Here is a 13393-nt window from a genome sequence, read left to right as displayed (position 1 = left end):
AGGTAGCAGCCTTGGCTATTCTAAGGAGTGTGCTAGTGGGGGTCAGGGGTCCCAAATGAGTCCACACAGTGAAGAACACAATTCAATTGAGAAAAGAAAGCATAAAAATGCTTTATTCTAAGCCCAAACCACACAAATGCAACAAGCATGTGATATTGCAAAACACTCAATACACATATATACAGTCACCATAGGTTCTAAAATTCATCCAATGACAAATTAAATAAGCTAAGTGATGCAGTAAGATGGAACCAAGTCACAAGAATTGTTAAGTAACTTCGGAAGTTCAATCCCCATGAGGCGTGGTGGGTGGAGTGGTTTGGCCAAAAGTCACGCTGCTTCTCCGCAGAATATATCCGATGCATGTAAAGTTCTAGTGTTGGCGATTGTTGAGATGCAACAAAGTTACTGATAAGGAAAAATGTCTTATCTTTAAGGTTACACAGCTCCGGTACGACGACGAAAACGTAGTGAAATGGAAGGATACAAAGATACTTGTTCTCAATGTTATCCCATTGAGGACGGGGGGGGGAGACAAATGCTTTGAGTTTACTTACCTCCCTGACTCCAATTTTCCCAGAGGATTAGATGGGTCGACTGGGGGCGGGAGGGAAGGGGTGCCTTGGGTCGCTGGATGTGGCATTTCCTGCCGTTGGTTCCAATGAGAGGTGTCCAGGAGCTGCGGATGCAAGGATTCTTCCAGTCATATCCGGGAGCAGAGTGCAACTCCTGGTGACAGAAATGCAGAAACCACCAGTACAGCACTCTTTAGCACACTTCCTAGGACGGGGAAGGCAAGTTCCAGCAATTGTCACTACACACGGATGAGTTATCCTTCCAGTCACGGTTCAGGAAGACCTTCCAGAGCAGGATCCCTTGAAGCTGGGAGGCTGAAATTCAGCGGGAACGCGAATTGCACCACCAGCTGGCAGCCACCGAAGTTCTGGCAGCAAACTATGAACAGTGATTCTTCTAGCAAGCTAGCTAAGTGGTCCAGAGACATTTCCAAAGTTTTAGGGCGGCATAAGGCAGCTGGAACACATTGAGACCGATTGGTCCCACCAGTCCAGGCATTGAAGCACCATACAGGGCCTTTGTAGATCAAACAGACCAACAGGGCTGTACCAGGCCACACACAGGAAGGGATGCTTGGCCTCTTCAAGAGGCTTCAGATGTTTAGTCAGCTGTTCTTCTACAGAGGATTCTTGGCTCCAACGCTGATCTGAAGGAATACAGCTAGAAGTGGTCCAAATAGAGACCACTGTGGGTTTCACTCCTGTCCTGCACCCAGACCTTCAGGCACCACAGATGTGGAGTGTTACCAGACAGTCCCACCTCCTTCCTGAGCACCACACACACAACTAGCATACAAAAACAGCAGCTTTCCCAGGCAAGTGCATGACCTTATATGGGATTTCCTATACCTGGCAAAGCAGGAAGGGCAAACATTATGGACAAACAAGCAGCAGCAATCGCGTGGTATGGCCATTGTAGGTCACTAGACAAGTTTAGTAGCCATATGCAGTAAACCAGACTGCTCACTAGAAAAAAAAAAGGTACAAATAGGATTGCTGCTGCCAGCTGGTCTTTAGGCACATAAAAAGCAACCAAAAATCCCAAGTGTAAAAAAAACTAGGGTGATACAAAAGTATCCCCACTGCACTGTAAGATGCTGTATAAAATGTTAAAACGTTACAAAAAGTAAAAGACAAAAGGGAAACCTAGTTCTCCAGTACTGAAAGCCAAAGGACTGAATAGTTTCCCCATCAAATTAGCAAAATGGCAAGCGAGTGAAGCTGAAGGCTTCATTCCCTGTAAAATGTCAGGTCGAAAAACAAATGTAAACTATTTGGGGAGGTCCATAAAACTATGGAGGGAAAGTTGCACAAAAAAAAAGAAACCTTGCCCAACAAATGTCAAATGTATTTTCTTTCTTTTTTATTAAATATAGACATCCCTTGTCAAATCTTTGAAAAAGATGGTCAACTGTAGACTGGGAATTTTACCTTTGCAGAACTTTGAAGTCCGTTGGAAGGATGATATGATTATTTATAACGCGCTTAATACCGAGAGGATTCCAAGCACGGACCCGGGGATCAAACCTGTGTTGCTCTACGTCATCTTGCTTCCAAGGCGAGCACATTGCCACTGAGCTATACTCCCGAGACTGGCCAGTCACACAAGTGCAAACATTGAGTTACTTGGGAGGAGGATCCTATACTTTAATGCATTTGTCTGTTATAGAACAAGACAAGACATTTTCTAAAACTGCTGTTTTTGCACCACAAAGTAAGGGGTACTAAAAAAAAAAAAAAAAAAAAAAAAAAAAAAGCCCGATTGATACCTAAAACTACCACAAATTAAATTACTCAATTTTTAACCATCTTGAGACACTGTGGTCAATATGAATTCAATTTCAAATTTGAATGCATGAACTTTAAAACTATTTTTAAGTGTGCGTTATGAATTGAATTTTGTGCACAAATAAGCTATTCAACAATTCTGCTTTTTACACTTTTACTGGAACATTTTATTTGATGGACTTATCGAACATAATGTTTAATGTGTTTATTGATGCTTCGTTATTTTTATGGCTCTGCTGAAATACAAACATTGAACCTGAAATGATGAAGGAGAGATGGACAAGTTAATGTTCCGCCGACGTATTCCAGATCTATGACAGGTAATCACTGCAGCACAGCTGTGGTGATTACCGGTCAGATGTGGAATACGTCAGAGGAACCAATCCCTTCGAAGGTAAAGAATATACATATTTTCCTCCTTATTCCACACACCCCGACTTTCGCCCATTCCTGTTCAAAGTAGCCTTATGGTGACGAATTACTATGCAATCAATTTAAGCAAATGCCAATAACCCAAAGTTCGAAAATATTAAACATTTGATGTAGAAAAAAAACATACATTGTTCATTTCTCAATTGGTAGATAAAATAGACATGAGGGCAGAGGACAGCCACAATACAGACACATGGGGAGTGGTAGGTGCCATGGAATTATTCATGTTCATCTTTAGTCGCTCTACAGCATTACTTTTGGGACAAAACCTCAGAACCATCCAGTAGTGATCAGTGCTCCAAAATATATGGATAAAAATGTAAGCGTAAGGCAAGAGACAAGAGACAAAGATCCTTTGAATGGGTTCCATTGTTCAGTAAAACATAAATTGGCAGCATATATAAACTTACCAGCGCTCCAGTTGCAATGCCTTCAGTTTTTCTGCATCTTTAGGTGGAAACATTGTTGGCCGGATTTGAGTGTGCCTGCTCGGAGGCACATCGCACCAGTCAGAAAACCATTGCTCATCTCTAGTCATAATCTGTTAAAGAAAATGCACCATGAAACAGTTTAGATTAAACTACAGAAATCTAACTTCAGAATACCAGCAATGATTGTCTTGGTTTCAAGTGTGTTAGCACTTTTTTTTTAGCAGTCTATCCAAAGGATTTTTCAGGTAAAGCATTTCGATGTATTACAGCGAAACTACCCAGGTCACAGTAAAGTGTTCATCATCACAATCACTAGTTTTATTAGATATTAATTACAAAAATAACCAGTAAACCAACTGTACACAGAAGACAAAGTTGAAAACAAGTTCTTCAATTGCAAAGTGTTACCCACCACAATTCAATCATAGCCTACACAAAGGCGTATGAGTTAGAAGGTTGTTTTAGGACAACAATCTGGGATCCAAAGCACCAAATTGAGGCATCTTCAGGAACATAACAGGCAAGGCCCCAACCGTGGACTGTTTCTAGGCTCATTCTATTTGACTGATCACGTTACCATTAGCTGTGTTTTCAAACAAACTTCCCGAACAAACCAAAACAAAAAACATTCCTTCAGTTACCTTCCACTGGGTCATCCCTGGCATCCACTTCAAACCAGGCAGCTCTAAAGAGACTTCAGCAAGCTCCAAGGCACCTAGAGAAATGCACATCAATATATCACACCATGTATATGGATACACCAAGATCAAAAAAATCTTGTAAACATTTTCTTTTTTTTATTTGTGTTAATCAAAAAGATTTTTACAAAATAGAATATTAATCATATCAGTCAGATTGAATCTGAGTGTCACTGTGACATTTGTGCTTGAACCTCAAAGGCCTCTCACGGCTCTTTGTGGGGTTGCGGCTTAGATGGAAACCAGTTACAGTTAACATGTTGGAGAATTTTGTAAGTCGCAAGTAACCAAGGGGTTCCGTCTCCTGCAAACATTTTACTTACCTGTAACTGCAGCTCTCTAACAATGGTATTCTCCCCAAAAGAATAAGCTACAAATCATTCCCAGATCTCACACTTGCAGTAGTCACTTAAGTTAAAAAAATATATTTTAAAAAGAATTGACCTCCTGACGTCGCCACAAATATTGTCCTTTGTCCAGGAAATCTTGATTGGGACACGCACCCTATCGAATCATGCGCCAGTGGCTTTGGAAGAGTGAGCCCATCAAGCTACCCCACCTCCACCACGTTGCTGGGCTCCATTTGACCCAATCCTCAACGACATGCCCCTGGGAGATGCAATCGCCTCCACGATCCAAAACTTCTTCAGCGAAAACTGGAACAAAGACAGCTCCCCGGTGAACACATGGGATGTCATGAAAGCAGTGGGCCGGGGGGAACCAACCGCTCAGGGGGCGGCATACCACAGAGCCAGGCACCAAACCCGCCTTTCCCTCGAAAAAGAGCTACAAGAAGCCGAAAAAACACAAGCTCAAGGGCTGGTCCCCAAAGACAACGGGAAATCCGCACCACTCGCAACAAAATTGAGGCTCATTATGCCGAACATGCAGCTCATCTCCTGGCCTAAATTCACTACGTCAAAAATTATAAAGCGAACTATTAGTGAGCAAACTAGCCAAGGCAAGGCGGAACACAATCATTGGGCTACGAGACTGCCAAGGTAGGGTTCACTACGCAGAGCGGGAGAAACAGCAACTAGCTGCGGACTACCTGGCTCAGGTGATGACCTCCCCCCCACCTAGAGACCGAAGCAAACAAAGGGAATATCTACAAAAGGCAGCCCAGCTCTACCCCACCTGAAGGACGCAGTCCGAATAAACCGACGCGCCCATCACACGTGAGGAAGTCGAAGACGTCATGAAGTCCCTCAAATCACGGGGCCTGGGGCCGATGGGTTTTTGGCCAGATTCTACAAAATTTTCCAGCCACAACTGGTGGCTCCCATGGTGGCCCTCTTCAACTCATTCAGGGACTCAGGGACTCAGGCACTGTCACCCCCTCCATGGCGGAATCCATCACGATCATGCTGCCCAAGCCGGGAAAAGACACCAAAGACCCAGCCTCGTACAGACCCATCGCCCTGTTGAACATTGATGCCAATATCTATTCGAAAATCCTGGCCAACCGCCTCTCGTCTATCCTACCTGAAATAATCCACCCGGACCAATCAGACTTTATCACCAATAAATCCACAGGAGACAATGGCCGCAGAGCCCTGGGCCTGGTAGACCTCATGGCCTAGCAAAAACTAGTGCTGGTGGCCCTGGACGCAGTTAAAGCGTTCAACAAGGTGGATTGGACCTTTATGGGTCAAACTCATGAAGCTTTCCACATCGGGCCCATCTTCCAGAAGATGGTCCTAGCGAACTATCAAGCCCCAAAAACCATTCTCAGAGTCAATGACGCTCTCACTGATCCGATCCCGCTCTCTTGTGGGATTAGGCAGGGATGCCTGTTGTCCCCATTGCTCTTTGCCCTGGCGATGGAGCCGTTCGCCTAGAGAATCAGAGCCAACCCTAACATCAAAGGCCCTCAGATCGGCCCGACCCAACACAAAATAGCCTTTTACGCAGAGGTCTTGCTTACCCTGGCGGACCCCACCCCCTCTCTGCATCACGCCCTGGCAGAAATAGACAACTATGGGAAAGTCACAGGCTTCTCCATTAACTATCAAGCATTAGTGGCTTTTGGGACCGGTCTGTCACCTGGCAACCGAGAGGCCCTCACCACGTTATGCCCTGTACAGTGGAAAGAGAAGTCAATCCCCCTACTTGGGAGTCCACATCCCAGCAGATCCAAAAGCAGTTCATCAAACAAACTCCCCCCCCACTCTTCCGCGAACTAGAAAGAGACTTGAAGAGGTGGGTAACGCAAGAAATCTCCCTGATGGGGTGCATCACTGCGAGCAAAATGAACCTTCTCCCCAGATTCCTGTATGCATGCTCCGCCCTCCCTGTAACGATTCCGCCGGATGCCCTTCAGGGGCTCTAGAAGAAACTGCTCCAATTTCTCTGGAAGGGCAAAAAGGCTAGGATCCCCCTCAGAACGATGCTGGGAAACGCACGCCTGGGAGGACCGGGAGTCCCAGACCTTCAGAATTACCCGATAGCGGCCCAATTAGCCCACATCCACGCCTGGCTAATGACTTCGGGGCACCCCATATGGGTGGAGACAGGACAATCCCGGCTGCCCCTCCCTCTGCGTTTTCTCCCGCACACTCCACCTCAGCTCCGACAGAGCAGGAATGAGCTGCTACTTTCCACGAAAAACACGTTGAACGCATGGGACTGGGCGCGGTGACACAAAAACATCCCGAAAGGCTTAGGCCCTTACTCCCCGGTGTTCATGAACCCCTCCTTCGCCCCTGGAACCAACCCTCACAACTTCAAAAATTGAATCAGGGGAGCCCTAGAGTTATTGGGCCAACTTTTCGTGGACGATCACCCTCGAACATTTGAACAATGCAAAGAAGCTTTTCAGCCGAAGGAAGCAGACAGATTCACTTACATTCAGCTTCGACACTGGTGCACCCACCCGCAAACCCAGCGAGCAGCAGCGCGCACTCCCTCCTCACTTGAACTAACCTTGCAAGAACTCCTGACCCGAGGAAGAATCTCTGCCTTATACAAACAGCTCCAAGACCCGAGCTATGGCACAGTGGGAGGCGGACCTAGGGCACGCACTAACCGACCAAAACTGGATGGACATCTGGTCACGAATCCACTCATCCACCTGCATCACGAACAGAGAATGCGCGTATAAAGTTACTGCGCTGGTACTGTACTAGCCCCCCCCCCCCCTAAGGTTCCACCACATAAACCGGGCCCTGAGCCCCGCCTGTTCGAGACTATGTGGACAACCAGGCTCCTTTTTCCACATGTGGTCGTGCCCGAAGGTTCAACTTTTCTGGTCACAGTGTGTAACCATATTCGGAGATATTACCCATACGAACCGGAGCCTATCCTCCTGGGGGCCCCGGTCCCGGGGTGCTACCCCAGATCGGGAAGAAAAGCTAAACTCATAACTCGATGCCTGCTGGCAGCGCGAATCGTGGTGGCTCGCACATGGAAATCCACCGAAGGTCTGCTTGTGGCGCTGTGGTGAGGGAAAATGTGGGACATCCTGATTGCAGAAAAGGTAACGGCGGCCTGAACCAGGGCGCTGAATCGCTTCCAGGAAACCTGGGCTTCCTTTCTAGACTATAACAGGAAGTTCCCAGCCCTAAACCCACTTACCCCGGAACGCCGCAAGAATCCTGGAAGGGACAGAAACTATCCGAGCGGAGGAAGAAACATAGGAAATCCGGGACATCGGGTGGGGGGGGTGAATGGGTGGGAGGACGGGGGAACTTGGGAAGTTGAATGCCATGTGATAATTTTACTTGTAATGTATTCACTCTGCTCTGTTTCAAAAATAAACAGTTTAAAAAAAAAAGAAACTTACCAATTGTACATATGAGTGCCCCACAAGCAGAAGCCCATTTGTGTTGTCAAAGGCAGTTGGTTTGCTAGAATGCTCTGCCCAAGAAATGTCACGTGACCTTATTTTCCCAGACCACATTTGCAATTGTTGCATCCGTATCAGAGTAGTGAGCACTGGTTACCTATTAATTTGAGAAATCTACTTCTCAAGTGGGTAGCAAACAATGTTGCCTTCAACAGTAATGGACCATTCAAAAAGCCATTGGTTGCAGAAAAACATGGACGTCCCTAGGGGATGGCAAAGACTCAGTTGCCCCTCCCACCCCTACTTGTTGCCCTGCACCCACCGCTGGCAAACACTTTCAGGAGTCTTAAAGGTTCTGCCCCGACCAGCAGTCACACTTTTACATTCCCTTTCTTTACTTACCCTGTTTGTTCTTCTGACCTGAAGCGGACACCACAACAATAGATGGGCCATCTATGTTAAAAGTGGACTTCCCACATGCTGGGCCAACCATTGTTTTCTAAATGTATGGCTTACAATGTCAAAGAAACAACAAAAAAAACACATTTGCAAAGTGAAACCTTCCAAAATCGTCAATACACCAGTTTTTTCAAAACTGTACTTCGATATGTGTGGGACAACACCCACAAATACATTGCGATTTTTGTGCCCCTTCCTGTGAGTTTTATCACAGGGTATACGTCTAAAGATGTTTTTGCTTGTCAAATTGCTGCATAGAAAATAATTCCTTCAATCATGTTTACGGCAGATCTTGGAAAACTAATCAGCGTGTTCATGGGTGCCAGCCTTTGATTTTCACTATGGGTAAGAAATTCCCCCACATGCACGCTGAATGTGAGCAAGCAATATGCCCTGGCAAAACAGTGCATTTTACAGCAACTATTTTTTTTATAAGAAATTGCAAAACGCCATAAGATTTATAGTCTGCTATAAACATCTCAACCATCACTCAATCTGCTGAGGTATTTTGGAAGCTTCCTCCTTTAGGACGCGTCATTGTACCAAAAAAAAAAAAAAAAAAAAAAAAAAAACACAAATATATTACCTATATGTCCCCCATTGTGCCAAATATATTCTTTTTTAATCACTACTTTGTCAACAGTGCAGTTCAGTTACATGACTTTAAAGTCAATACGGTTTCATCTCCAGCCACACTAACACTATGCACAGTCGATTTTAAGATGTACAGGAAAACACAAGTGGAACAGCCAGCTAGAAACTGAAAACTGCCAACATCTCAACAGGTGCAAAGTGAGATTCCTGCCTCAATTGCTACAAAACTAAGGTAGCTGTTCCCACTTTCCCCACACCTGTACTCTGCGCCTATGTGATATTTCATCTGTTTAAACAGCCTGCCTTTGGCTACTTATCATTTGAAACTGAGCTATGAGCAAGATCTTGGAGTGAAGTCTAGTCTGCTAAAAAAAAACATCCCCCAACTATGTTCTATCTTGAGAGGAGGTGTGAGTGACCCCTGAGAAAAGTATGTAGTTGCTTGCTGAGTGCAAACTATTTTTCTACACATAAATCTCAATAAACTGCATGCTTTCATCAAACAATGACAAAGAGCAGGTGACTACAACAGGTATAATCCAGCTGGAAGATTAAAGACCTCTAGAGCTAGTGCATGTCAGGTGTGAGATGCTAAACCAGTTCTCATTACCACATTACATAGTGTTGCTTATGAACTTCGCTTTGAATTCTGAAGCTGAAACTGCAAATGGTGATCAAGAATACCGAATGAAGTGTGATTAAAGAGTCCTTACAAGGCACGATACAAGAGCTTTCTTTCTGTATATTGTGTAAAAACGCAGTAGTGGGTTAGTCATGTGCCCCCATAGCCATTCCTATAATGCTCTGATATTTCCAGTACTAAAAAGGGGCTGAAACAATGTCTCAGTTATGTACTTATGTTGTCACTAGTGGAACACCCTCTACCCCCCCACTGACAACTACAAACCTTAAATGGTAGTTTGGGGGAAGAAGGGCCAAGCAAAGAAAGCAACATTAATTGCTGCACATGCAGGAGAATTGCAAATAACCCTCACGCCGTAAACTAAAATAAATGGGCCTGGAGTGAAAAAGTCTTTTTTATTTAGTCGCAAATTAAAAATACCAATTTAGAAAGACCTCTGTGGGTAAGCTCAGAGCGGTCTTTATGCATCATAACTAATTCCACTGCGCACACGAGTGCGTGCAGCGGCTGACATGCGATCCAGGTCGGGCAGGGGGAAGACAGCAGACGAGTACGTTTATTTTTGGGTGCATGTGTATATGTTGTGGGGAGAAGGTGTGTTTGTGTATTTGTAAGTATTTGACTAGATGTTCGTCTGCTATTGTTATGGCGGGGGCTTGTGCGGTTTCAAAGTGGAGGCTTGTCAGGGGTATTGACCCACGTTTGAGTCATTAAGCTGCAACAGTTGGTGCTGTGGGCTTAGAAAATCCAAAATGGCCGAAAAAGCCCATGTTGTGCCGGAATCCAGGAGAACCGCACAGTTTTGCGCACACCAAAATGGTCGCCTAACCTGCCACCCACCAGTGCGAGCATGATGGACCGGAAGCGCCATGGGTAAAAGGTGGTGCCCAAGGAAAAACAGCAGGGCCTGTTAGCTCAAAAGCACTTTTAAACCACCTCTGTTTCTCTGAATGCAAGCTTAAAATGTCCATGTCAAACATTGCAAGATAGCTAATACAGGAGACCATCTGTTCAAAATCCGTTTTAATTAATGTCAAAAATGGATAGAATTAGGGGCACAAAATTATTCTACTGCAGAATCCACACAAAGGCCATGTTGAGCAATGATCATATACTATCAAGAAAATCCCCTTTTTGAAATGGAGTTAATTCAAGACAACTCCTAAAAAAATGGGTGCAGTACTGGCATTGGACACAAACCGGCGCTAGCGGTCTAAACTCTGACAGGAGAGCTGTACTTCAGGAGTTGCAAAAGGATCCTGAGCCAGCTGGAAACTTCAAAGCCTTTTGGTTAGACAGGCTGATTCAATTAACAGTCCAAGAGGCTGTTACACCTTCTCACCTCAGAAGCCTTCTCACCTCAGAACTCCACACAAGAAGGCAGGATATCACATGGCCCTGTTGATTGAGAGGGAGGGGTTTCTCCTCCAGCCTGAAGGACCGAACACAATGCTCTTTCCATTGAATAGGATATGCTGATTTGGGTGTTGACTGTAAACAGTACCCTGCCAGCAAAGAAGGCCATGTGACTATCTGACTCACCAAGCTTCTGGGGACGGACTCAAACACTGAAGTGAAGTGAATTGAAGGCAAATATATGTTTTATAAGAATACTGATAACTAATTGTAACCAGATGACAGAAATGTACAACTTTGGGATCTTTAAAATGACACATTCACTCCCAGTTCAAGACTAGGCTGGTCGCTCTGTGATGTTCTGAGGCAAAACACGGGAAATTATGAATGCTGCAAACACTGTATTTATGCTAGAGACACGATAACTTATATTATTATGCTCAGGAAGAGGGTACAGGTCTGTGTAAAGATTTGATGAAAAACCAATGTTGCAAAAGCTACCAAAAACGAAAATAAGTTGTCATTTTTGAATGCAAGCTCTTAGAAACGTCAGAGTTGGAACAGAGACTACCTTATGTGATATATGATATGTACATGTAATGTCACCGTGTGTATCTGGGAAACCTGTTAGTTATGAAAAATTCATTTTCGAAGTAAAAGCAAAGGGGCGTTTCTTCAATAGATTGTAAATGATGATGACTCACTCTGACTCACTCTGACATGCGATCCCTTCTCAAATCAGGGACCAAAGAATCCTTTGACCTATCAAATCACGAGAGGGCTGGGCATGCAGAATGAGCCGACCCACCCACTTTCTAAAGACATAAAAAGAGCCACTGGAAGCCAGACAGGGAATTTCATTTTCCAACCTTCAACTGAATTCCTGTGCAGCACGCTGACGGAGAACTCCAGAGCCAGAACTCCAGAGATCCAGACTAACTCCAGAACAAAAACTCCCAAGAGCTGAACTCTTCAGCAGGCCTCAAAATCTTTTGCAAACTATTCAACCGCCGGGCTGTGTGGTTTGCTGCTTGCTAAGAATCCTGTGTATCCAGAAGAGAACCAGAGACCCAGACCAGACCGCTGTGAACAGAACCGGTGCCAGATTGACCCGCCGAGCAGAGAGAACCGCAGCTAAACTTGTTGACCAGATCCGTGACGAGGCCATTCCTTTCAAATTTATAGTGTGAGTACCCAGCTAGAACTGTGCAGAACCCATCTCTTAGCTTAAAATCTGATTCAAAACATTTAACCTGTCCAAAACTGCATCATAGAATTGTGTGTCCCTTCTCCGATTTTAAACCTGTAAAAGTGTCATTTGCCATTTTGAATCATTATTTAATTTCTGAAAAACTACCTTCATAAAATCGTCCGTATCTCTTGAACCGTTTGTGCCAGAACGATATTTAACTTTCATTTGGAAGCTAAGATTCCCAGCTTTCCAACAAGCTCTAAACCAACTTGCTACTCCTTATAGCGCCTCAGTAATTGCGCTCGACGCACTAAAATAAAAGTGCCGTGATTTGACATTTGCTTCATTTCAACCACGTGTAGAAAGATCTGTCCTTTGCTTCCATTCCTGAAATCAGTTTTCAACCTGATAATCCCTCATTAATCATGGTTAGTGTGGACCTGAACTGATTTAATGTATCCCTCACTCACCCTGAACCTCTAGAGGGAATTAAAATCAATTTCAGCATATTTCACTCCCTTGCAAATCACCTGAAAGTCTTTCGCCTGCGTTTCAAAATCATCCCTGGTGCTATAAGCTTGCTAGGGGGGAACTGAATTCGTATTGTACTGTGATCGTATTCCTGAAGACTGTGTGTGTTACTTCCATCTCCTTACATTGCATAGGGGGAAGTGACTTGTCAGAGAAAAAAGTGATCATATTATCTTTTGCTGAAATCATATCAAGTTTATTTCTGTACTGCCTTTTATTCATCTTTGCATCTCCTTGAAACCATAAAGCATTCCCAGCTACCTTGTTCTTTCCGTACCAACTCCTAAGTAATAAAATAAGTGTGCTAGTATAACATTATCCATTGTTGATCGACATTATACTCCCAAGTGTGATATCAAATATTAATTTATTATAAAGTGTGATATATATCTATTGTTTAGTTTTTCAAATAAACCTTTTTAATTTGCAAAACAAACCTACTTCTTGGCTCAGTGGGGTCAGGGGGATTCTAAGAGAGGGGCGTTATATAAGGGTTTATCATCCAGAGTGTAACGTGTCATAAAAATATATAAATAAGGGCTTCCCTTGAGCAATCTCAGACAAGGCACTGACTTAGTGGGAATGCTTAATTGGAGTCATTAACAGGCTTGAGGGGTGAAACACCCAGATTTCACAGGCCGATGGGAGAAGAGGGGGTGCAGGGGTAGTAATATGACATTACTAACCGTAATCTTATTTCTGATGATTGTATCTGCTTAGATTCACATGTTGAGCGTATAGTCTAACATCTAGTGATAATTGCAGAGTATGGCATCTTTATTTCTAAGATCGAAAGGGATGTCGACATGGGCGTGACTAATCCCAACGTGACGTGTAGTGTATCCAAAATCCCTCACGCGTCGAGGTCCCATCTGTTTCATTTTTTTCACTGTGAGGGAGCCTTTTA

At 44.3% G+C, this 13393-nt stretch overlaps 1 protein-coding gene across 1 annotated transcript in view; it reads right to left on the bottom strand.

Moving 5' to 3' along the window:
* NSUN2 (NOP2/Sun RNA methyltransferase 2) overlaps window positions 1-13393 on the bottom strand; it is a 1120965-nt gene that overhangs the window by 589141 nt on the left and 518431 nt on the right. Inside the window, exons 10-11 of the mRNA XM_069613723.1 lie at window positions 3868-3941; window positions 3206-3336 (exon numbers count right to left, since the gene is read on the bottom strand). Coding sequence (XP_069469824.1) covers window positions 3206-3336; window positions 3868-3941 — 205 coding nt within the window. The remainder of the gene's footprint in view (window positions 1-3205; window positions 3337-3867; window positions 3942-13393) is intronic.

The sequence above is a fragment of the Ambystoma mexicanum genome, chromosome 5p (genome assembly GCF_040938575.1).
Source record: "Ambystoma mexicanum isolate Mex_15411 chromosome 5p, UKY_AmexF1_1, whole genome shotgun sequence".
NCBI classification, from domain to species: domain Eukaryota; kingdom Metazoa; phylum Chordata; class Amphibia; order Caudata; family Ambystomatidae; genus Ambystoma; species Ambystoma mexicanum.
Note: the sequence above shows the minus strand (reverse complement) of the source record. Positions and strands in the feature narration are given on the sequence as shown.